Consider the following 25,360-nt stretch of genomic DNA (forward strand, 5'->3'; position numbering starts at 1 on the left):
TCCGTGGTTGCTTCAACTTTAGGCTGATATGAATATGTCGGTGTCAGAAGTGAATTCACATTATTTCCTCAGGCTGATAGCAAGTATAGTCAGCCTTTGCCATTTTCTCATTCCTCTAACACAAAAAAATTAATAGCATTATATACCTCAAGGGGATTACCAACAAACAGGTTCAAACCACAAGATGTTTCCTCCTGGATGCCTCAGAATGACATGTACACAATAGGCGTATAATTGCCAGCAAATGGACAGATAAACCCTATGGATGGCAGGGAGTGGGGTGCATGAGGAGGATTTGAAGTGAAAATACCTCACAACACCTAGAACAGGAAGTTGTGGGAAGGTATTTTCCAACTGGTTTCTTTGCCCAGTGTAATTGTAAAAATGTTTTCCTCTCATTAAAATCAAGGGGATAGAATTAACTGTTTCAGCTCCAAGTCTGGTATAGCTTGCAGGCCCAGCAGGGGAATGACAGGACTTGGGGGCAGGTATTTTTTTCAGCTACTGAGCTCTTTGACATTTTGCATGGCATGTGTGCCCTCACAATAGGTCCATAGTGGATGCTCACTTATTCCACAAAATGCTTGTTATGGTAAATATGACTAAACTCTAACTAACCGTTTATTACAAAGCAAATCTGTGAGATCTGTTACCCCCTTCTATTTATTTTACTTTTTACTCTTTATGGCCATAATATAGAGAACAGATTGAAGGAAAAACCACCACAACATACAAGACAGCATAAATATAAAAAGCAAAACACAAAAATAAACAAGAAACAAAAAACAAAGGAAAAAAATACATATATTTATATATCGGGGGCCCTTCAGATATTCATTCATGCTCTAATCTCACAGCTTGACTACTACAACATGCTCTACATGGGGCTGCCCTTGAAGACCGCCCAGAAGCTCCAACTGGTCCAGAACGCGGGGGTGCGAGCAGTAATGTCTCAGTATACCCATGTAATGCCTCTGCTTTGCAAACTGATTGGTTGCCAGTTTGCTTCTGGGTGCAATTCAAGGTGCTGGTTGTTACCTATAAAATCCTACATAGCATAGGGCCTGGTTACTCAAGGGACCGCCTGTCTCTCATAGCATCTGCCTAGCTAACTCAATCCTGCAAGGTTGGTGCGCTCTGAGTTCCTTTGATTAAACAAAGTCATCTCGAGAACCCAGAAGCACACCTTCTCTGTAGCAGTGCCTGCCATCTGGAATGAGGTTCCCCCCGAGATCTGGATGGCCCCCATTCTGCTATTGTTTAGAAGAGCTGTGAAGACCTGGTTGTTCACCCAGGCCTTCGACGAGGGACAGTGAGACCCTTGGTTCATTCCATCTGGTCTGCCATACTTTATCTTTAATGTTTCATTGATTTTATTGTAATCTGTTTGATTGTTGTGAGCTGCTCAGAGTCACTGAGAGTCGGGCAGCATACAAATTTAATAAATAAATAAATAAAAATTAATGTAGCGACACACGTACAGGTAGTCCTTGTGTAATGTTCAGTGACTGAAGTTATGACAGTGCTGAAAAAATGGCCTTGCGACTGGTCCTTGAACTTATAACCGTCACAGCACCCCACAATCATGTGATAAAAATTCAAGTCAGCCTGCATTTACGACTACCTCCCCACTGCCCTCTCTCCCTCTGACCTTTGTCTTTGCCTGCCTCCCCTCTGCTGGGCTCACCATCCCAGCTGCGAGCAGAGAGGCACTGCGGCTCTGGGGCTTCTTGCACCCTCGCACACCCTCCCCCACCCAGCAGCTGCCACTCCCAGCCCCACTTCACCAGCCACCCACACAACCTTGTGCACCATCCCCAGCCCTGCTGCACTTGCCCCATGCCTCACTGGCCGCTCGAACACCCTCCCTCAGCCCCTCTGTGCTTGGCCACACCTTGATGGCCACCTGCGCACCTTTGTGCACCCTCCTCCACCCAGCAGCAGCCACTTACCTGCCTGCCAGCCTGCTTGAGAGCTGTCTGGGACTTGCAACTTCCTGCCGTCTTCATGTTAATATATTTGATCCTTATTTCTCTACCCAAAATTGGTTGTTGGAAGCTGGCAGGAAGTTGCAAGGTCTTCGCTTAACGACCTGCGATCCTCGCTTAACGACGGCAACCGGGACTGCAGGGATTGTCGCTAAGCAATGTGGTCACATGACATTGTGCTTTACAACCACATTACTTAGTGACAGAAATTCCAGTCCCAATTACCATTGTTAACCGAGGACTACCTCTATAAGAGCAACTCAATGTTTAACTGAGCTTTGATCACAAGGAATAATATTGACTGGTCTTTCCATTACATTTATAAACAGCCAATTTGATGGCAAGAATGATGTCTTCGATTTGGAAATCAAACCTTAAGTAGCCTTATCTTTCAAATAAAGCTACACTCCATGGTCAATAAGGCCAATGTTCTTCATAAATAAATTCCAAAATTTCAGTATATCATATTAACATCATGTTAATATATTTAATCCTTATTTCTCTACCCAAAATCAAATTAACAACGGTGTGAAAATTAAAGAAAATGGGACAACCACAGAAGAGGCCCAATGATTGATTATTTATTTATATAAATAAATAAATAAAATCACTGGGCCTCTTCTGTGGTTGTCCCATTTTAAAGAAGTGAATACAAACCTTTCTCACAAATCAATTGAGGCATCCAATAAATTTGAAAAAGAATCTTTTGTTAAATTAATCTCCTTTTAAGATCCTAGGAAACATAAGACCACTGGTTATTTTAAATAGAATGTGTTAGCTGTTTATTCCAAAATTCTTGCAAATAACTAATCTCTATCTAGATAATACTCTTCAATTGTCTGGAAAAATAAACAGCAGGTTTAGAATCTTCCAAGACATTTTCCAGTCCTCCAAATAATTTAGGGGTTTCAGAAACTGCTAGTGTATATAGTCCATATTGTGAAATCAAAGGATGTTTTAGTTGAATGTAGGACCGTTCTGCAGTTTTAAGTGACCCAAGTTTTTCTTGTAAACCAACTCAGCCCTGAACAAATGCTTATCTCCTGTTACTGCCAGCTGATTGAGGTGCAAGCTACTTATTCAAGAAAAAAGAACAGTCTTTTAACTTGTTTTAGCCTAAAAATATACTGATATAAAATACACTTATTTAATTCCTTTTTAGCAGGAAATCTACTGATATATGAACACTGGGTACATGACCTGATTTAAATTGCAATATGTTCCATTAAATTGCTGCTGTATAGTCAGAAACAAAACTCAGTAATGGATCATCTAATAATAGCAGAACAGCCCAATCCCTGCAATCTAATAAGGCCTTTATTTATTTAGCACAACTACTTCACCCCTACAGGCTACATAGTTAATTAGAGCGCCTAGTTTTCTTTACCCTTTAGCTTAGGCATGTCACATGACCTCTTGGCAAGATGCATTGTTAATAAAAAGAAACCAAGCCAAAATTAGTAATAAAAGATTTCAAAAGAAGCAATAGCTAAAGCCTCCCTTGAATCAACCTTGACACCTGGTGATTCCATGGATACACCCATGTTTTCTTGGCAACATACAGAAGAGATTTGCCACTGTCTTCTTCCGGGATGTTTTTTGAACTTCTCATTCTAATCTGTTGTCCTGAGATTTCCTGGTGAAATCTCATCCAAATCCTAACCAGATTGGATCTGCTTAGCTTTTTTGAGATCAGGCCAGGTCGATGCTGCCATCTTCTATGACATAATAAGCAATCCTCAACACCAGAGTTCTACTACCAAAATGTCAGCAAGAACTTTTAATTCAAGTCAGTTATTCCTCTTTCACCCTTAAGAACAGGATTCAAGACCAATAATATATACAGGGACTGCTTGTGATAGTTGTGCCAATATTGTGAACAGAGAAAAACATCGTGGCCCCAAACAACCTGTGGTTTCTGCTGGATTCTATCCAGTTGAGTGTTACCAGTCATAGCATTCTTCTCTAATATATTCTGGATGAGATAAACTGTGGCAGTAAACACAGCCCTGTGGAATTGGACTAGAAAGCCAATCTTGCAAAGAGCTCTAAGTATATTCCAGGTGGAGCTACGTAGGCCCCAGTCAACCTCAGGGCCATTGAGAGGCAGTTTCTCAAGACCAACCACTGTGAATTAAGCCCAAATTACCAAGTTACTTGTTATCAAAACAAAGCACACACAAAAAAATGCTTCTCCAGAAAAGCTGGCAGTATACCTGCTCATTAAATACATAAGAGCTATTTTTTTCACCCACATATTGTCAGAAAAGTGTATTCAGGTCATGTTTAAAGGGAAAAGGAGGCCAAACTATGGCCAAAGTGTCTCTTGTTTATTTACATTTAGCAGAGGCCACAACACACCAGATTGTTAGTTGGGGGATGGGGATAGGAATGCATTCCCCGTCTCACTTATGTACAGTTCTCGTTGGAAACAATGGGAGTTGTAATGAAGGGATGGCCAATTTGGGTGGAAGGCTACTGTAGAAATATAACCCAGATCACATTTAAAATGTTTGTTTACCTACTCCCTAGTTTTCCTACCATCACCTAGTTCCACCTACCTGGCTTTCTGTCTGTGAGTTCTTTAACAGATTATTTCCTAATAGTGTCAGATATAAAGTCAAAATAAATGAACATTTAAAAATAAAACATCATATTTGCAGACATATTTGTATTTCACAAAAAACACATTGCCATCAACAGAAGAGAAAGAGCTATCATGTTAGAAACCATAGAACAAAACTATAAATGTTATTTTAAAGGGTCTACAAGCCTATATAGCCTATTTGGAGATTTGAAAATATAGTTAAGATATTTAAGAGGAATTATATTTCAGGAAGATTGTACCTGAGATCAGTTTCATACTGCATCTTTGCAAAAAAAAGTGCATTAAATTAATCAGTTCCCTAAAAATATTGAGAGTTTCCAAAAATTAGAGGCATAATTTTTATTCTGAGTACAGGGGCATGATAACTACGGCCCACAGTTGCAAAAGGTGTAGTCCACAGAAGATAGAGAAGCTGTATTGTTTCCCTTCTGCTTGAGGTAGCTAGGAAGGGAGGGGGACGTGAATCTGCAGTCCACATGCACATGCATTTATCCCTGAATCTGGTAACATAAGTTAGCATCAAATAGATTGCCCAATCTCTGTTCTAAAGCATGAGTTCTCAATATAAGGAACCTTTGAGGAGGACTTGTTTACTCCAACTTCCTTACCTGAAAAAAATATCATGTACATATTTCCAAGGCTCACATTTCTTCAGCTGCTCATATATTTCTTCAGTAACCAACACCAACAGAGCAAATGCTGTGGCTATTTCATTCCACATTTTTAATTAGCAGTAATTCTATTAATTCTAGCACAGTGGGTTTACATGAATTCCAAACTGAAGACAAATTTGTATTTGTTTCAGTTAAAATAAATCTTAAAAGAAAAACTTAAAGGTGTCTTAAAGAATGCCTTCCAAATCAGAAATATAAAGAATGAGAGAATATGTTGCAAACACTCTTATTGAGTACATGTAAAAACAAATTATACTTTAAAGCAGAACAAAAGCAGCTTGTATTGCTGTTACCTGGGATATCTGTGGGTGAACAGTGCCATCAGCAAACAGAGTGCTACTCTGTGGTTGACCCTCTAGCCAGGTGATTTTTAAAGGATTGTCTGTTAGGCCAACTTCATTCTTCACTGCCATTTCCTAACAAATAAAAACAGCCAACACTATGCAATCATCTGTATTTCAACGATCCCTGCTCCTGTAATCAACCCAGGCAAACAGAAGAATGGCTCCAGGCAAAGTAATTGAATGGCTGTGTGAAAAGGAACTGAGAACCTCAGTCCAGGCTTGCTCAGAGTTCCCTCCTAAATTCCCTAATTAGTTCATATCATTTTGATGTAGAACATCAACTGACAGTAGGACAAGAATCCGGTAGGCTATATCATTTTAAAATATATTGGTAATTCTTTCAACAGACCCCAATTTTTACCAATAGATATTAACGGATACCTATATCAGATAGGAGGGCATTTTTACAAGCAGATAAAAAAGTATAATAATATTAATGACATTTACCAACAGAGGAACTTGAGGGTGGTTTCTCAACTCTTGTAAGGACTTCGTATTTTACTTGTAATAACTTCACTAAAGACCAGTCCTATACAGGTAGTCCTTGTTTAACGACTGCCTCAGACAGCGACCGTTCGCAGTTACAATGGTGATGAAAAAGTAACTTTGCAACTACTGCCCACATTTACCACCTTTGCAGTGTCTCTCTCTGTCATGTGTTTGCTATTACAGTCAGTTAGTGGGTGTTGTCCTATGCCTGACCTGTTTTTTTCTCTCTACCCTGCATAGCAGAGAGATTGCCTAAACAAGCTATCTCTTCCAGAGCTGCTTTTCTTTGCAGTGTAGCACATCCCTAAAAAGTGCTAACCACAAGTTAACAAGCTCAGCTCTGTGACCTTAGTTGATTAGAACCTGTCAGCTGGCTTGCACTGCTGCCTGACACTGACAAGACCCTAATCAGTTTCCACACAAAAGGCTTTTGTTTGCCTCCTAAATGGTTCCCTGCTTGCAACCACCAGCGCACTAGGCAAAGAATGGGCACTAGCACATTTGTTTCAATGTGTATTCCCCACTGTGTGTCCCACTCTCTTATAATCTCTTCCTCTCCAATGAACGTAAATATAAACATTAATTCTCTTCTTGCTAATTATCCCAGCACCCGAGTGAACATTCCAAAAGGCGGGGGAGTGGGGGAAAAGGGCTATAAGGGCTATGCCCTTTATCTGGCTTCCTCGTGAGTTGAGTTCCAGAAACCTTCCCCGCTATTTGGGCTCACCCAACTGTTTGGAGTTGTATTGTTCTGATGCTGTAAAGCAAAGGAAAGCTGAAGGAAAATTGTAAACACTGTTGCAGTCACGTGATTTTCACTTAGCAACTGCTTTAACAACCGAGTTGCCGGAACCAACTGAGGTTGCTAAATGAGAATTATCTGAATGTTGCGTTGTTCAACTGGCCCAGTAACTTGCCCAGTTTCTGGGCCAGTCCTGAAAAACAGTTCCCACTTGGTTCACTATGATCACAGGAGGGGCTTCTTTTTCTGATGTAACTGGCAATGTAGCAGTAGCATCACTCTCCACAACAAGCTGACTCAGCCAGGGAAGAAGCAATTTTACTGCCACCAGCATCTGCTCTCCATGCTGGCATGATATCACACAAATATGATACTCATAAAAATCTATTATCCTAATAATATCAACAACTGGCTTTCAATTTATAGGTAGTCCTTGCTTAACTACAGTAATTGGGACCAGCAACTTCACTGCTACATAATGCAGTTGTAAAGTGCAATGTCATGTGACCGCGTCAACTTATGATGACAGTTCCAGTTGCCGTTGTTAAGCAAATCCCATGTGGTTGCTAGGCATTATGTCACATGATCACCATTTGCGACCTCCCGCCAGCTTCCCCATTGACTTTGCTTGTAAAGGTCACAAATGGTGATCATGTGACCATGGGATACTGTGGCCATCGTAATTGCGAGCCAGTTGCCAAGCACCCAAATCACAATCACATGACCACAGGGACGCTGCGACAGCTACAATTATGAAGACCAGTCGTAAGTCTTTTTGTTCAGCACCATCATAGCTTCAAAATGTCACTGAACAAGGAGTCATAAACAAGGACTACCTACACATTACAATGCTACCTTCTTCAATAATTGCCTGAGGAACCTCTTGCATTAGCGTAGCCACTGTGGTACACCTTGATATTTCTAAATTAAAATACAAACAAAAATAACTTACAGCAGCTTTCACGGTAGCAAATTCCACAACTGCACTTCCTGCCTTCTTGTTTGAGATCAGCAAATTAAGAACTTCACCATACTATCAGAATCAAGAAGAAATGTAAAGTAAGATGTAGGCCTAGAAAAACAATATCTTCTAAAACTTGATCTGAGGCCTAGAAGCTAACTCCTGTAAAAACTGGACTGACAGAGAATGTATGAATAGAGGATGTTTAGCCTTGAGAAAAAATGACTGTGGGGAATATTATGATTTTCAAGTATCTGAGGGGTGATCAAGGAAAAAGTCAAGACTCCTTCTTTACTGTCTCAGATGAATGCAGGACATAAAATAACGGATTTAAGTTACAAAAGGCAGATATTTTGAATATTAAGAAAAAATTCCAAACAGTAAAAGCCATTTGACTGAGGAGAGCTAGGCTCCCATTCACTGGATGTGTTCAAGTAAGAGACAAAATAACCATCTCTTCTTAAGAGATGCTTTCATTTGCACTCCTGTACTGAACAAGAGGGTTGGACAATGGCCATTTGTAACTCCATAATCAGATGAAACCTTTCTACAATATGGATAGGGAAAGCACTGTAGTGACATGAGGATAAATGACAGCTAATCTTATTTGTGTTGTGATGTATTATATAGAATCCTTTTAAGAATGCTATGCTGAGTTTTCAGAGATTTTACTATTTACTTTATTTAATTACTTCATCTAGTATTTTACATAATATTTTACATAATAATATATTACACAGGCAATGTTATGGTTCAGACATGATGCAGACCGTAAGAAAGTTCAAAGACAACAACACTACCACTACAACAATAATAATCTATATGCTTCCAGACTCCCAGTGATTCTGGACAGTTTACAAATTGTCAAAAACATTTTAAAACAAGGAAACAACAAAAAACAAAAAGAATAAAGGTAGCAGAAATGACAAAGCAGATGAGAACAAATTAAAAAAAGATAAAAAGAAAAAAGGCAGTTTCAAGCCTTTCAGAACAGCAAGCTCATAAGATGCAAATAACAAAGTAGTATTCAGCCTAGTTCATTTTTTCTCCACCAGCAAAAATAATGTTGTTTTCTAAGGTAAAACCAAGTTATCCTAGTGCAAGAATGGACAATGTGTGACCCTTCAAAAGTTAATGGATAGCAACTTCTATTGATCATTCTAGCTAGGGCTGATGGAGAGCTGAATTTCATCAGGAAGATCATATGTTGCCCACACTTGGCCTCAGCAGTTGCTCCAGAAGTATTAATAGTAATAAAGCAAGATTTTATATGAATAAAACATTATTCACCTTGACATTTGATAGTTCTGCTTCACTAACAGTTCCTATCATATTGTATAGTTTTATGTTTTACTTCATCCTCAGGATAGGAACTATACATTTATTTCTTATGTGTCTAGGATGTGTCCTAGACTAGATTATTTTTTATTTCCTCTTCATTACTGGAATATGTTTTAGATTCTTCTATTCATCCTCTTCTTATATCTGATCGTGCTTCTATTACATTAACCCTTCAATTTAAAAAGCTTAGTTCGTGGAAGGTAGTATTTTAATCCTTCTTTGTTATAAGAGAATAGCTTTTTGAGTTGTATTAGACAGTTAACCTTACAATTTTTTGAAATTAATCATGATTCACCCACTCTACATACTGTATGGGACACTTATAAAGCCTGTATGCAAGGTCATGTTACTGCTGGTGCTTTTAAGAGAATGCGAGAAAAAAATCTGCATCAACAGATTAGAAAATTTGGTTAAAGAGAGATTGCTAGATTATGCAAAAGATACTATGAAGTAGGCCAATAGTACATTTGTATTAGCCAAATGACGTTAGAAATTAATACATATTAAACAATGCCTTCCTTACTCATTGTAACTTGTAACATCGTAACTCATCTGGAAAAGATTTATAATGATCATGGCATGATCTCATTGGTTTATGAAGAAATTTACATAAAAAGTCTTCGCTTATTCTTACAGAACAGCCATAATTATACAGAACAACCAGCTGGCATTCTGGTGAACCTTCTCCTACAATGAACAGTCATATGCTAGTGCATTTAGCCTGTCTGCCTTTGCTTAGCTATTCCCACTACTGCATATAGCTAAACAATCCCCAAATGCACTGCTTAAATGTTCTCCTAACCAAGGTGCCAAATAAGCCAGAATTCAAAAGCCAAGAACAGATCTTGGATTTCAGTCCTAGTTCAGAAAGAAAATAAGCCAGGATTCTTAGTTCAAATGATAGGTCATACTGAATGCCTATAGCTCATTCAAGCCAAGCCAGAATACACCAAAAGCCTAGTTTACTGCTCCATATGAATGTGATTAATATTAGACAAAGGAACTAAGATATTTTAGAACAGGACCTTTTGTAGAATTTGCAGGAGAATTTCCTTTGAGTAACCTCCTTTAGTTTCATCTTCTTTCTTGCACTTCCATCGTAGCTGATGGATAAAAGTCACAAATTAGTTTCACATAGTTCAGGGTCCACGGCCTTCTGTATATCAACACCTGCCATTTAGTTTCATTTCTATGATACTATAAATATAATGAATTAGAATTTGTACAGATACTGAATGAATTTTCACTTTGCATAAGAAGAGGCATATGGAAGAATTCACATTTTAGAATAACAAAATCTTATTACATACACCAAGTAGCATCTGGAAATCTGTCAATATTCCAAGTCACAGAGACTTAACTTCTAATTACCTTCATCCTAGTGCCTAGATTCTAGATTAAAGTGCAAGGAACACATTAAGGTGAAGTAAGTGACAATTCCAATAAGGAGCGAGGATGCCAAGGGCAGTCCAGCATTTTGGGAGGCTGCAGGCGATCCAAGTGGCTTCTATTGATGGAATGATAAATTAGTTGTTCATCTTTCTTCATAGCTCAAATTTTTGGGGATGTCTTACTTTGAGCTTGGGTGTTCCTGTGCCATTCCCTCCATACCCATCTTGTTTACCTCAAAGAAGAAAATCAAATAAAATGAAAATTATGATTATAATAGTTTTGAAGATAAAAAAGAATATCCTTTTTTGCTAAACAAAATCTTAAAGCAATTCAGTGTTCGAGATCAGCTTATACTGTTTTATCCCCAATGTAAAGTATTCTATTACAGATAAAATTTACACTATCCTGTTATACAAATCAAAGGATGTCTTAATTTATTCAGTACTCCCAGAGATGAAGCATCATTGTCAGTAAGAATTAAAAAAAAAAACACCTTAGGGAAATGGGAATGGCAGAAAGACTAATGAAGACTGAAAAACTAATCCCTCATGTCAACTAACACTGAAGAAACTGCAACAAACATCGCAAAGTTTAAGATTCATTAAACTAATTCTCATTTCCTTACTTTTATGATAGGTATAAAGATCTTGGGAAATAAACAACTGTCTAAAGTCATATATGAAATAAAAGTTACAGGGTAAGACCTGCAATCCTGTACACATTTACCTTGGAAAAAGTTCTAGTGAAATCAAGAAAACTTACTTTTGAATGGACACTAAGGTTCCATGATGGATTTCCCAATTTAACTCTGTTTTTTTTAAACTTCATGTCAGGATTAAGCAAAATATTCTATCTCTAAAATGCAGGCAAAAGCTCTGCCCTTGCCTGGCCTTACTTCGTATTCGCTCCTTTTCAAGCCGGATTTGTTCCTGGATGAGTTTTTGTTGTTCCTCCAGTTGGCGAGATCCCTCTTCACGTAATCGTTGGATCTAGGATGAGTAGCAGGAAAGAAAAATCCTGGAAATATTGCTTTAAAAAAACTGGCTCTAGTAAAAGAATATAGCTTTTCACAGTTTTGGGGGGAAAACTGTCATAAGAAATTGACCAATCATCTGTCTAGTTCCACATTCTATTTATTGACCACAATTAAACAAGCTAAAGAGCTTTATTTTAAAGTGTGAAGTATGAACATAGAAAGCTGTCTATATTGTCAGATTATTTGACCATCTTGCTTAGTAATCTCTACATTTACTGGGGGAGACTTCCTAGGTTTGCAATCAGGAATTCTATTGGAAGACGCAAAGGACTGAAATCTGGAACCTTAGCACATGTTCTCCATTGAATTATATAATACACATCTTTGTGCTGTGCTTTGAAGCCTGACATACAAAGATATTTTAACTAGGATCCCAGCATCATTTATTTTGTATAATTCAATAAAGTTCTCCACTGCTGTTACTGAGCAGAAAGTATATCAAGCAATTTCATATAAAATAATACGTTTGCCTCAGTGACCTTACCTCTTGCTCCAACGTCCTAGTTATCTCAATCTCTTCCTCCCTGCTAACCCGGGAGTGAGCTTCTCTTTCCCGAGCTTCAAGATCTACAGTAAAGTAGAACAACTGACTGCAGAGGGATTTGATTTTCAATGGTTTTCATATGTACAATTAAGAGAAAAATTCAATATAGATAAAAAAGTACCAGGTATAGAACACTGTAAAACAGAATTTGAAAATGAATTATGTACAAATGATTAACATGTGATTGCTAAAATGCATAAACTTTTATTGAGATTTAAACTGAAGAACAAGTTAAAGAGTGTATGATAAAATAGGCCAAGAACTTTGGTTACAATATTCAAATGGATCAATGGGAGAGAATGTAGTCAAAAGGCTTGAAATTCACACTGTCCTATAATTTAAAAGAGAATTTTATAAAATGAAGTACTGTTGGTGTATATCACCAGAGAAATTGTCTAGGATGTATAAAGGTACTTCTAATTACTGCTGGAAATGTGAAAAGCATGAAGGGACATTTTATCATGGATGGTAGGTGTGTGAAAAAGCAAAAAAGTACTGGACACAAATACATATAATGAAACCATGAATTTTAAAATGAATATTCAGATGAAACCTGAACTTTTTTTTACTAGGATTTATGGATACCCAATTACAGGTAGTCCTCGCTTAACAACCACAATTGGGACTGGAATTTAGGTCACTAAGCGATGCAGTCATTAAGTGAATTATCACATGACCGCTTTGCTTAGCGACCACAATCCTGGCAATCCTGGTTGCCATTGTTAAGTGAATGCCCTGGCTGTTAAGCAAGACAATTTCCTGCCAGCTTCCCACAATCAAATCAGTGGGGAAGCCGGCAGAAAATTGCAAGCCCCAGGTACTACCAAGTGGGCGAGGGAGCAAGGGTGTCAGGACCTGCGCAAGCTATTATTCAAAGCCAGTAGAAAGCATGTTAAGAATGTAGAATAGTGATGTATAGTTAGTAGGATTAAATGGTAGTTAAAGATAAGACTATGATTTGTATAACCACTTGCTGGTTCCTGCCATAAAAGTCAGGAGGAGGGGGGAAATAAAACAACAAGGGCCAGGTGCAACCGTTATCTTGGTTGGAGGTGCCAACAAGGTCAACTGGCCGTGAGATTCGGGAACAGGTGCGAAGAAATTCAAGCAGGAACAGTAGAGAAGAAGGGGGGAAAAGGGGGTTAAAAGGAAAACTTTACGCTAGGGAAAACCAGACTCAACAAACTGATCCTCAATAAAGAAATCCTTGATGAAACCAATTAGACTGTTCCTGCTTGAATTTCTTTGTGCCTGTTCCCGAGTCTCACGGCCAGTTGACCTTGTTGGCACCTCCAACCAAGATAACGGTTGCACCTGGCCCTTGTTATTTCCCCCCTCCTCCTGACGTTTATGGCAGGAACCAGCAAGCGGTTATACAAATCATAGTCTTATCTTTAACTACCATTTAATCCTACTAACTATACATCACTATTCTACATTCTTAACATGCTTTCTACTGGCTTTGAATAATAGCTTGCACAGGTCCTGACAAAGAGAGTGCATGGGAGGGTCAGTGAGGGTGCATAGGGGTGAAGTGCCGATTGGGTGTGCAAAAGCCTCAGAACCACTTGGATTTTCAGCCCCAGAGTTGAGACACTTCTGAAGCCTCTCCATTCCAGGGCTGAAAATCTTCTGTGGCTGAAAATCCTGCTTGGATTTCAGCAGAGAGCTTTTTCAGCCAGCCCCCAGAGTTGAGAGTGAGTCCTCTCGGCAGGCAGCAGCAGCTTACAAAGCTCTGTGCCAAAATTCTGAGAGGGAGCACTGCAAAGAATGGAAGAAAAAGGTGCTTTTGGCTCTTTTCCCCTTCTTCGCAGCGCAAAGCACTCTTTGGAGCTCCTGGGAGGGGGTGGGGCTGGCTTCGCACTGTGAAGGGGGGGAAAAGAGCTGAAAGCAGCCTTTTTTCCCCCTTCTCCGCAGTACTCCCTCTCAGGATTTTGGCACACAGCTTTGCAAGCTGTAGTACAAAGCCAGCCCTACCCGTCCCAGGAGCTCCAAAGAGGGCTTTGCTCTGCAAAGAATGAAAAAAAAAAAGGCTGCTTTCGGCTCTTTTCCCAGCCCCACAGGGTCCAGCAGCTAGGCCAGGAGCAAGAAGATGGTGGCAAAAGTCAGCTGGGGCGATGGAGGGCAGGGTGGCAGGGGGCCAAAAGGGCAGAGTTGGGGGAGAGATAGGTCGGGGGAGTTGAAGTACCCCTGTGGTTGTAAGTGTGGGAGGGCTGCCAAGCACCTGAATTTTGATCACGTGACTGTGGGGATCCTGCAAAGGTCGTATTTTCAGGCACAGGTCATAAGTCCATTTTTTCCAATGCTGTTGTAATTTTGAACAGTTGCTGAACAAATGGTAGTTAAGCAAGGACTACTTGTAGAAAGGACTCATGGACAATTAGTTTTGTATATGGTAACTGCAGTGATGTTATTACACGCACAAAGATGGAAAAATACAGAAGTACCCACAATGGAGGAGTGGACTGTGAAGATGGCAGAATTTGCTGAAATGGCAAAATTGACCTGTTTGATTAGGGACAAAACAATAAGTACTTTTATAAAAGATTGGAAACCTTTTTGCTGAATATGGACAAAAATGAGCTGATTTCTGGATTTGCTGATTAAAAAGTGTTGAATATGGGAAGAAGGGAACTATATAATGTAATTCTAAAGCGGGAGAAATGATAAGTTTGTTTGCTGTAAAGAAGATTGGAACCCATGACTTTAACTTTCTTTTCTCTTTTTTCTCTTTATACTGTTTCTAGCACTTTTTTTAGCATTTTTTTCCATTTTCTCTTTATATACTCTTTCTTGTTTTAATTATGTAAACAATTTCAATAAAAATAAATATTAAAAAATATCTACAGCAATGTAAGATCATAAACTTAGCATTTTTAAAAAAAATGTAACAAGATAAAACTATTTCAATTGCAAGGGTGCTTCACTGAACCTACAGTTTTAATAAATACATAATTTTAATGAAAAGAAATGAACTGTATATATGGCATTATTGTAAGGATGTCAAAATCTTGGAATTTATTTGCTCAATTTTTTTTTTTTGAAAAAAAAAATCTTCTAAATTTACATACCAAGCTTGACTTTCTTTCTTCTTTCATCAAGTTTCTGGGTCCTTTCTGCTGCTTGTTTCTTGGCTTTCCTCACTCTATCATAGGCTGCCTATAGAAAAAGTAACCGGACAAGACATACTGAAAGAAAGTCAGAATTACAGTTACCTATTTAAAAATATTGAGTTGATCTTCTTGAATTGTTGATACTTCCATATATTTCAGTACCTTTCATTAACAAAGACTAAAAAAGAAGAAAAGGGAAGTGATCCAGGATATATTAGTGAGGGAAGAACTTTAAAAGTATTCTATAGTGAAATAACGATGTTATTTTTTATAGGATGTCTAAGTACACATTTGATTCTTTAATAAATTTAGTTTTAGACATATCTGGAATTTGGCATAGAACTGAATGTCCAGTGTTAGACATAGGAAGACATTAAACAAATATGGAAAGTTTGGGGGAAGGGGAAAATGTAGAGAAAATGTTGCCTTATCTGCCTGTTTTATGTTGTGTGTTCCTGAGCCTTTCTATTAATGTTCCTTCCTGAAAAGTGTGCAGGAAAATGGATATTCCTATATAATAGCAACAGGAAGCAAATATCCTGTTCTTCATCATGAGAAACAAATCCATATTATGAATGCATTCTTTCCTCAAAGGATCCATGGTTTGTTAAAAACATACATGAGAGACAGATGGTTGACAGTATACCTCTTACTCCAGGGTACTCTGCCCCTCACAATTTAGGATAAGATGCTTGTGGTGAACAAAGAAGGAATGTTCCACATACAAGCAAGTACTTGCTGACAATGAAGCAGCTGAAGCATTCTGGGCATCTGTAAGGCCCGCTGAGCGGTAGCTGAAAGTGCATGAAGATACAGGTAGTCCTCACTTAATGACCATTCATTTGACAGTTCAAAGTTACAATGGGCACGGAAAAAGTGCTTTATGACCTGTACTTGCACTTACAACCATAGCAAACCGTTGCACCCCCCCCGCAGCCACACAATTATGATTTGTGACCTTTTTTTACAATGGTCATTAAGTGAATCATAAGTGGTCATTAAATGAATCTTGTGGTCGTAAAGTGAATTCCAGCAAAAAAGTCCATTGGGGAAGCTGGATTCGCTTAATGACCACATGATTCACTTAACAACCATTATAAAAATGGTCGTAAAATTGGGTCCAGTCACATGGTGACTCCTTAATGACTGCCCTGCTTAACGATAAATGTTCAGGTCCCTATTGTAGTTATTAAGCGAGGACTACCTGTCTAATCACTCACTTGCAATGATAAAACCAAAGAGCATCTACATTTGTAACACAGAATCAAATTACTTACCCTTGCTGCTGCATCTGTTAGAACTGTTAATGCCTGAGACAACTGATGGAAGAGTTCAGCTACAGAGCAGAACATTAAAAAAACATAATAGTTGTGGGAAATTCATATCATTTTGAATATGTATCATTTTATTCACTTTACTTGGATAAAAGATTTAACACAATAGGACCAAGTATCATATAACATCTGAAATTAAATTTACACAGTAAGGCTTCTTTTAGAATTTAAACTCACCCCACATCTTAAAACTCAATTTGGTATTGTTGATTGTTGAATTACTAATAACTAAGTTTATAGCTAGTTGAAGACAAAAATTCCAAAATCCCACACCCTTAAGTACTTCAGTTGTTTTCACAAATAAAGGTGATATTTCAATTCCCTGAAAAGTAATACACTTAAAAGGACCAGCTCATCCTCACAGGTAAGAACAATTCAAGACTGCCTTGACTGGCCTCTGAAGTGGAAGAGGAAAAGACCTGGAGTGAGAAGGCTGCTCTCTAGGTAGAAGGCAGAGAGTGGGAGGAAGAATAACCCCTCTCCCTCCACTGGAATACAGGAGGCCCTCTTACCCATAATCTTTTTTTTCCAACACGGCCCTGGGGCCAGACTTATCTTAATGACAAGACATTTGACGAGACATTTACATTGATGGGATGGGTATATTAGTGATGATCCAGGTATGTGTATGGGTTTTGACCCTTGCTAGATTAAAGACTAATCCAACAGGCTCCTTGGCAATGACAATGGCAGTGTCAGTGGCAAAGATCATTGGTAAGGTAGGCTTTTGAGTTGACCTATTAGGAGGACCTGCTCTAAGGACCTTACTGGATTTCCCTCATGAGTGAGCTGTTAGAGCTGCTGGATCAACATGAGAGCAAGCTATGGAGCTGCACCAACTAAACTATCGACAATCAACTGTTCAGCAGTGCAGATCAGCTGTCATAATCACTGCTGCTCAGCAGTTTCACAGCAGCACTAATGGTGCTGGCTCTGCTCTTCTCTTAAGCATCAGTGGCAGCTTCTCCAGTCAAGAGCAACCTTGCAGCAAAAGTGACAGCAGCCCTGGGTTGCCTACTGTCCACATAGTGGAGAGTGTGAGCACCTGGATGATGGTGTTGAGCAACAGCGAGAGCAGGATCAAACCAGTAATGCTGTGGGAAACCCAGTCTATATCCAGTGACTGTCTTGCAACCTATCTCACAGGAAAATCCCATCTTGCCTCACACTCACTGCTACTGATTTCAGAAGAACTGTTACATGCATCATTTCTATTTCCCCATTATGGCATATGGTGATATGTCTTTAAGTGGGACTGGTTTAGCAAAGGCCTCGTATACAGCTGCCCATAATAAGTGGATTATATTTGTATATAGTAGTATAGTCCTGACTGTGTCAGGGGCTTGCATGTGCAGATAGTCCTCACTTAATGACCATTCGTTCAGCAACCGTTCAAAATTACAATGGTGCTGAAAAAATGGACTTATGACCCATGCCTGAAGATATGGCCATTGCAGCGTCCCCATGGTCACGTGATCAAAATTCAGGCACTTGGCAGCCTGCCCACACTTACAGCCACAAGGGCACCACAACTCTCCACCCGCCTATCTCCCCCATCTGTGCCCTTTTGGCCATCCTGCACAGTGACACTTGGCAATGGCAATGCCTGGGCTTGGGCTGAAGTAGAGGCCAAGGCCTTCAGCCGTCTCAGCCAGCTGTCACCACACTCAGGCCTCAACTTCAGCCTGAGTGCTGCCACTGAGAAATGTTGCCTCAAGCCCCACACTCCGGGCCTTCACCAGCTTGCATCGTTCCCCAAGCCTCACCTCTCATTCCTTCCCTAAAGCCATCATCCCATCGTCCCATTCCTTCCCGAAGCAGTGCATCCCGTACCTCCTGAAAGCCAGCATCCCATTCTTTCCCCAAGTGGTACCTCTCATTCCTTCCCTAAAGCTGGCGTCCCATTGTCTTGTTCCTTCCCAAAGCTGTGCGTCCCATACTTCTGCAAGCCAGCATCCCATTCCTTCCTCAAGCTGCACATCCCATACCTTCTGCAAACTAGCATCCCATTTCTTCCCCAAACCGTGCCTCTCGTTCTTTTCCTAAAGCCAACATCCTGTCCCTTCCCCAAGCCGCGTGTCCCATACCTTCAGCAAGCTGGGGTCTCATTCCTTTCCCAAGCTGCGCCTTTTGTTCCTTCCCTAAAGCCGTCGTCCCATTCCTTCCCGAAGCTGCGTGTCCCATATCTTTTGCAAGCCAGTATCCCATTCCTTCTCCAATTTGATTAGCAACCTAAATTCCGGCCCCAACCATGACTGTTAAGCGAGGACTACTTGTAGGTATTTTATGTAATCTGACTGCTGTATCTGACTGCTTCCTGGAAATACACTGATTTGATGAAGCTAGTATTGTCTCAACCTTAAATCTTGAACCTGCATACAAGCAACTTGGAGCCTCCCCCTGCAGATGCTAGACCCATTACTTCAGTTGGTACCATATAGTGGACTTTTTGAACAGTGTAAACTGTAGATTTTTGCTATCTGTGCTGGAGGATTGGTATAGTGGAGACATAACTGTTTGTTCCTCCCCCCACCCCAAAAGATGGGCAGCTGATAGTGGCTCTCCAGTTTTTCCCAATCACCTCATCTTATAGTCACAGTCTGGGCATTTAACATCCAGTCTGAGAATGGGGAAGAGTAGAGGGTAGTGTGATTGAGAAATAGAGAGTGCAATACTTGGTTGGGGGTCAAGGATAGTTCTTGAAACTGAAAATAAATCAGCAACATACACTGAAGAGGTGCTACACGATCCAATCGTTAGGAGGAAAATAAATTAGAAAACAACCTGTTAACTAGCTGCATCATAAGCCCAAGACAGAAAGACCAATAAATACCTCTTTGATTTGGAAAATTCTTCTGTTTATGAAGAACCACAAAAAAACTGCTACACGAAGTATTTCATCTACCCGCAATAAATCCATAAACTTATTTACTTTATTTGGATAACACAAATCTATTTGGAAAAAAACTATTCATTCCTGATGAATCACATAGGAAACAGTAATAAGGAGAGGCTGACAGATTTTATCAAGACTATCCATACCTGCTTTGGGATTATCTGGATGTTTATCTGGATGACAGGTCAGGGCCTTCTGTCTGTAGGCTTTCTTAATCTGTAGCAGAAAGAAGATGGAATGAACAGTGTGATCAGATCAGCTGACTGTAGCAACTTTCAAAGTGATGGTCAATAGCAAACATCAACACACTGAAAAGTGATAGAAATTATTTTAAAAATTGGCAAACATTTTTGTTGCCCAAGCATATCTGCCCAAACATGTCAATCTTTGATAGATTATAATAAAAGAAAAGTACTAATATTTTCCAAATACCTGAATTCATCCTTTTTTTTCAGGCTGAAATGGATTAGTATTTAGATTCATTACAATATTTAGAATAAATTGAAACGTTTAAGATAGAAAATCTTTACTCCTAAACAGAGACAACTGGATAAATCAAGGTGGACAAAGCATAGATAGACATGTCAATATCCATGAGGGTTACTTAACACTTTCCCTTCATTAATGTTGCAAACAGTAAAGGATGAGAAGGATGGAAGGCAAATACTACTAATTTGTACTGCAGTGAATATGTATTTGGGACTTGGAATCAATCAAGTCTCTTTGATAAATATCCCTGAATATTTGGGAAGATGTGACTTATCTATCCTATATAAGTGTTTCTTGCAGAGAAATCAGGGAAACATAACTCAGCTGTAAATATCTGGACCGTAGTTTCTCAGGAAAATAAAATATACAAAATATTTGGCAAGGTGACTTTCTTGGCTGCTACCATCTCTAATACTGACAAAAATCTAGAAAAGACAATGACGTTTGACCCCAAACTACTAAATACAATTAAGTTTTATTTCACGTAGCTTTCAAGAACAGAAACATATCTGTATGTACTCTCTGTGTCACTGTTATGAGTAGGAGATAAAATTACACATATTCTCTGCATGGCACTCATACTTCTATAAACCTTTAACTTGTTCCATCATTTTTAAGATAACAGAATTAGCTTTAACCCATAGAGTTCTGCAACTCCTAATTAAATCTGTGTATTGACAATCAGTGTTAGCTTTAATCACAGGTAAGCAACCCTCATTATCATTCTTATGTATCCAACATAGGCAAATACAGACAGATCTTGTTATCTGTAGTTAAAGATTTTATACTTTCATGGCGTTTGATGTTTTTAAAATTATTTTAAACACACAAAATGGCAGGCAGGATTTGGTGCATGCATATTTTTTTCAGTCTCAGTATCAACAGTTATTTGGCTGGAACAGAACTTTTGTGAATAATAAGGGCTGGGTATATTTGTATGATTTTCAATCTGTCCTGCTTTCAACAGATCTTTGTAGAATCACTTACCTGAAAAGAAATTCAGGAAGTATTCTGGGCTATATATTTGGCAAATAAAGGATCAGATCTATGAACCTAATTGTGAATAAATTCAAAATTGTAGCTACGCATCTGTGGGCAGATCAGGAGCAGTTGAAAATCTGGATTTGAAAGATGTTTATTTTATTGATTTTATCAGGGAGATACTCCCAAGTTTCCTAATCCTCAAGCAAAGGCCATGCTGACTGCAGCTTATAAGAATGATAAAGGAAATATATGGAAGACCCTAGATTGCCTATGTCTGTCCAGAATTGTGTCTCAGTTTAGGTTGTTGGATCAGATGATTTTTTTCACTTCATTTCCAGCATTATGCTTCTGTGACATTAAAAACTATGAATTTCTTTATACATATATAAAATAAAATTTCATTTTATTAACTATAATATTCTCTAACAGGAAAGGAAACTGAATCAAAATTTATTCTGAGATGGCACATTAACACCCAGCTACCAATATACTATCCAAATGTTTATGGTACTTTAGCACCATCTAATGGACCACATGAGCACTGTCTTACAAAAAGTAACACTGTGCTTCATGCACAGAGGTAGTTCTCAGTTAACAGCAGCAATTGGACTGGAATTTCTATCGCTAAGCAAGTTGGTCATAAAGGGCGACATCGTTGCTTAGCAATGGCTGTTCCAGCACTTCCTGATTGCCATTGTAAAGTGAATCACATGCCATCATTAAGCAAGAATGTCACATGGTCGCCATTTGTGACCTCCTCCTGGCTTCCCCATTGACTTTGCTTGTGGGAAACTGGCAAAGAAGGTCGCAAATGGTAACCACATGACTGTGGGATGCTGCGACATTGTAGCTGTGAGCCTTTGCAATCATGTGACCATGGGGACACTGCAACAGCCAGAATTTTACAAAAACTGGTTCATTCTCTTGGGAGGGGAGAGTCTAACTTTCCCATTTTGTTTAGAGCCTGGCATGGGAGGAAGAATTAACAGCATATCATAAATATGTATGGCAAAAGTACAGGTAGTCCTCATTTAATGACCCTAATTGGGATTGGCAACTCCGCCACTAAATGAAGCAGTAGCTAAGTGGGAAATCACATCACCGTGACTGTGCTTTCTGGCTGGAAAGAGACAAGACTACTCAGTTTCACACCACCAGCTTTTATTTGCCTCCTAAACATTCTCCCATCCTTGGAATGTTCAAGTGCTTGCTTACCATCTTGTATACATCGAAAGCAATGCAATCACACTGCACCCAACTCTGCCTCTCCAATCTGTCTGCTCTGCGAGAGGGGGGAAGGGTCAGGCAAAGGAAAGATTGCCTACAGAAATCGCTTGCTTTTTTTCTCCCCTCTCTCTCAGAGCAGAGACTGGAGAGAAAGAGATTTCTAGAGAGTAAGCTGTTTGCTCTTCTACACATCGAGAGCAATGTGATCACGCCAGCAGCCCGGGGCTGGGAGTAGCAGGCGCACCATGCAAATAGCTTACAGAACTCTCTTGACATCTCCTTCTCTCCAATCTCTCTACTCTGCGAGGTGGGGGGAGGGTACAATTTCTGTAGGCAATTTCTCCTTTGCCTGACCCTTTTCCACTGCTGTTGTGATTACATTGCTCTCAATATAAAAATTGCTTGCTTTTTTCCTCCCCTTCCCCTCGCAGAGCAGAGAGATTGGAGAGAAAGAGATTTCAAGAGAGTATTGTAAGCTGTTTGGGTAGTGTGCCTGCGACTTCCAGCCCAAGGCTGCCAGCACTTTTGCATTGCTTCCAATGTGTAGAAGAGCAAAGAGTTTACTTTCTTGCAATCCCTCCCTCCAATCTCTCTGCTCTGCAGGGGGGGAAAGGAAGAAAAAAACCACAGGTCAGGCACAGAACCACACATACTGACTGTAATGGTGATCATGTGACTCAGAGATGCTGCAAAGGTCGTAAATGGCTGTAAATGGTCTGTAAAATTATTTTTTCAGAACCGAACGGTTGCTGAATGGTCAGTAAGCAAGGACTACCTGTATGATCATGATATACCAACTCAAAGCAAGCATTTATTATTGGTGTGAATGAGGACCACAACGGTGCTTTCCCTTGTCTGCTTGTCTTTCTTGTGTAGTCATATACATCCACTCTTTCAAACTCCATCAATCTCCCTATTGTTCTTTCTTCTCCTCATACGTGAATGAGGGAAGGAAAGTGTTCAGAGAAAAAGAATGCTGGAGAAAGGTTGAGGAGAAAGCCAACCACAAATTAAAATCTTTGCACAAACGCCATCACCGTATTAACTTGCACCAGGACAGAGGGAGAAGCCTATCAGTGCTACCTGAGAACGCTGGGGATTTCCAGCTCTGTAGAAGGAATAGAGAAGATAGTATATCCTATTTCAGGCCCAGAATATTAGAACAGAGGCTCTTGCAAGTGCAAAAACCTCCAAATGGAGGTGACAGAACTGACCAGAGAATAAAATCTAAATGATCTGCTGACAAAAGTATCCAATTTAGTAAAATCCAAAAAGGATGCAGCAGAGCTCTGAGACACATTTGGTCAGGGTTTAATAAACTGATGAGTTAAAATAACAGAATCACATTTTCTAGAAGATATCCAGAAACTGATATTCTCCAGGGTGGGTTTTTTTGGCCAAATACAGGTTGTTCAAGGCTGCTGGGGGCAGAAGGAGAAATTTTGATTTAAAAAAAGTGACAAGGGGAAAAGAATTAAAAAGTTTACCCATTTACCTATCTGCCCTGCACCTGTTTCGATCTTAAAGATGAATTTAAAAGATGAATTTAATAAAAGATGAAAAAAATCTTAAAAGATGAAAAAAAATCTTAACGATGAATTTAATTAAATAACCTTAACCATCTTTATGCAGGCCTTAATCCTTCAATATTAAGCAAGGCTTATGTTTTTTAATGATATATCCATGGAACTTGGTCAGTGAAAAAGGAGATGAGAAAAACAGGCAGTTTTTTCTATAGGTCAATGACTCTTTCAATGAAAACTGATTTTCCCACCCTAATCTAAAGCAAATCTAAACCCACCCCAAGCATATTTTTATTTTTGCAGATCTACTGGGTTTTCTTATTTATTAAACCACCAACATTGTACAACTTCTGGTGGTTAATAACTGTTATAAATTCCAATTTACACTATTTACCAGTTTTATAAGTATGCCTAGAAACATAATACGGGACACAATTTCTAGGGGACACAATTAAGATTTTGTCTCCTACAGTCTTTCTATGGGCATCATCAGTCATCGTGGAAACAGGATGTTGGATCACATAGACTTTTGATCTGATCCCATACAACTCTTCTTAAAACTTCGTTTTTCTGACAACCTTTGGGATCCCATAGGAAGTCCATGAAGTGGCTGTACTGTGTTTAGGTGATTATTTGCCCACAATCTTGATTTTTATTTATTTGTTTAATTGTTTTAATCACTGTTCTATCGTTTTAATTGTTGGTGGTGGTTGTATGCCACCCAGAGTCACATTCAGTGAGATGGGCGGTTATATAAATTTCCTAAATAAATAAATAAGTAAATAAGTGATTTCCAGTGAGATCTGGATCAACCATGGCTTCACAAAAATACTGATTTCAACTGCGGGGCATCATAATCCTCAGGAACAAGAGGCAGTCACTGTGCAGTTTTGACAATGTAAATATTGGGGGCTAGCCCTGTTCCCAAGCTCCCCAACCGCTAACACTCTTCTCCACAGATTTTGTTCTGGGTCTTGTTTCTCAAGCCCTCTAAAGAGCGACCAAATATTGGGACAGCAAGACAGGAAAACCACTAGCGTGCGGTGAAGCTAATAACCAATAAAGAATCCCCATACTGGTCAATGGTCCGGCCTTGATGTAGATACGAGTCCTGGCACATTTTAAACAAGTTTGCTCAATAGCCCATTTACTCCAGTAGCAACTACACCGCGGTAAGCCTACTTAGGACCGTTTTTCGCTCCGTGGGCCGTTTCCATCTGCATTGGACCGCGACTCCCATTTGCCCTCGCCAGCAACGACCGGGAATGATGGAAGTTGGAATCAAATGCATCTGGAGGTCCCAGACTCAAACAGCAGGCACTAAGAGCTCACTCATCAGCGGGATCCCTATGCAGAGGTTATTACGTATGGTTTATGTATGGCTTACAAAATGTCAGTAATTTCAAAGCGTACAATGCTTCCCGGACCGCCTCTAACTTCTATCAAACGATGTTGCGAGGTATGGTCTCCCTTCCCCCAGCTCGGGCCTTCCTGACCTCTTTATCCGTCGCTTTCTCGCCCACTCCCAAAAGCGCGTACAGGTCCAACTCCAGCAGTTCTTTATCAACCGCCATTTCCCTCAGACTTTCTTCTTCAAACTGTTCCGGGCCGGGATTATTCGCTCGAGAGTTCTCCCTCCCCCACTCCTTCGCCCCGATAGCGATTTGGCTTCTGG

General features: G+C 39.6%; 1 protein-coding gene across 1 annotated transcript in view; it reads right to left on the reverse strand.

The window, feature by feature from the left end:
- Positions 1-25,340, reverse strand: part of DNAJC17 (DnaJ heat shock protein family (Hsp40) member C17) — a 32,849-nt gene extending 7,509 nt beyond the window's left edge. Inside the window, exons 1-10 of the mRNA XM_007430072.4 lie at positions 25,182-25,340; positions 19,609-19,678; positions 16,510-16,568; positions 15,191-15,278; positions 12,060-12,142; positions 11,435-11,528; positions 10,722-10,771; positions 10,173-10,250; positions 7,798-7,878; positions 5,564-5,686 (exon numbers count right to left, since the gene is read on the reverse strand). Coding sequence (XP_007430134.1) covers positions 5,564-5,686; positions 7,798-7,878; positions 10,173-10,250; positions 10,722-10,771; positions 11,435-11,528; positions 12,060-12,142; positions 15,191-15,278; positions 16,510-16,568; positions 19,609-19,678; positions 25,182-25,259 — 804 coding nt within the window. The 5' untranslated portion in view covers positions 25,260-25,340. The remainder of the gene's footprint in view (positions 1-5,563; positions 5,687-7,797; positions 7,879-10,172; positions 10,251-10,721; positions 10,772-11,434; positions 11,529-12,059; positions 12,143-15,190; positions 15,279-16,509; positions 16,569-19,608; positions 19,679-25,181) is intronic.
- Between the last annotated feature and the right edge of the window lie 20 nt (positions 25,341-25,360).

This window comes from Python bivittatus, unplaced genomic scaffold (assembly GCF_059951505.1).
Source record: "Python bivittatus isolate LINGU-HERP-01145 unplaced genomic scaffold, Pbiv_v1 ctg000480_np1212, whole genome shotgun sequence".
NCBI classification, from domain to species: domain Eukaryota; kingdom Metazoa; phylum Chordata; class Lepidosauria; order Squamata; family Pythonidae; genus Python; species Python bivittatus.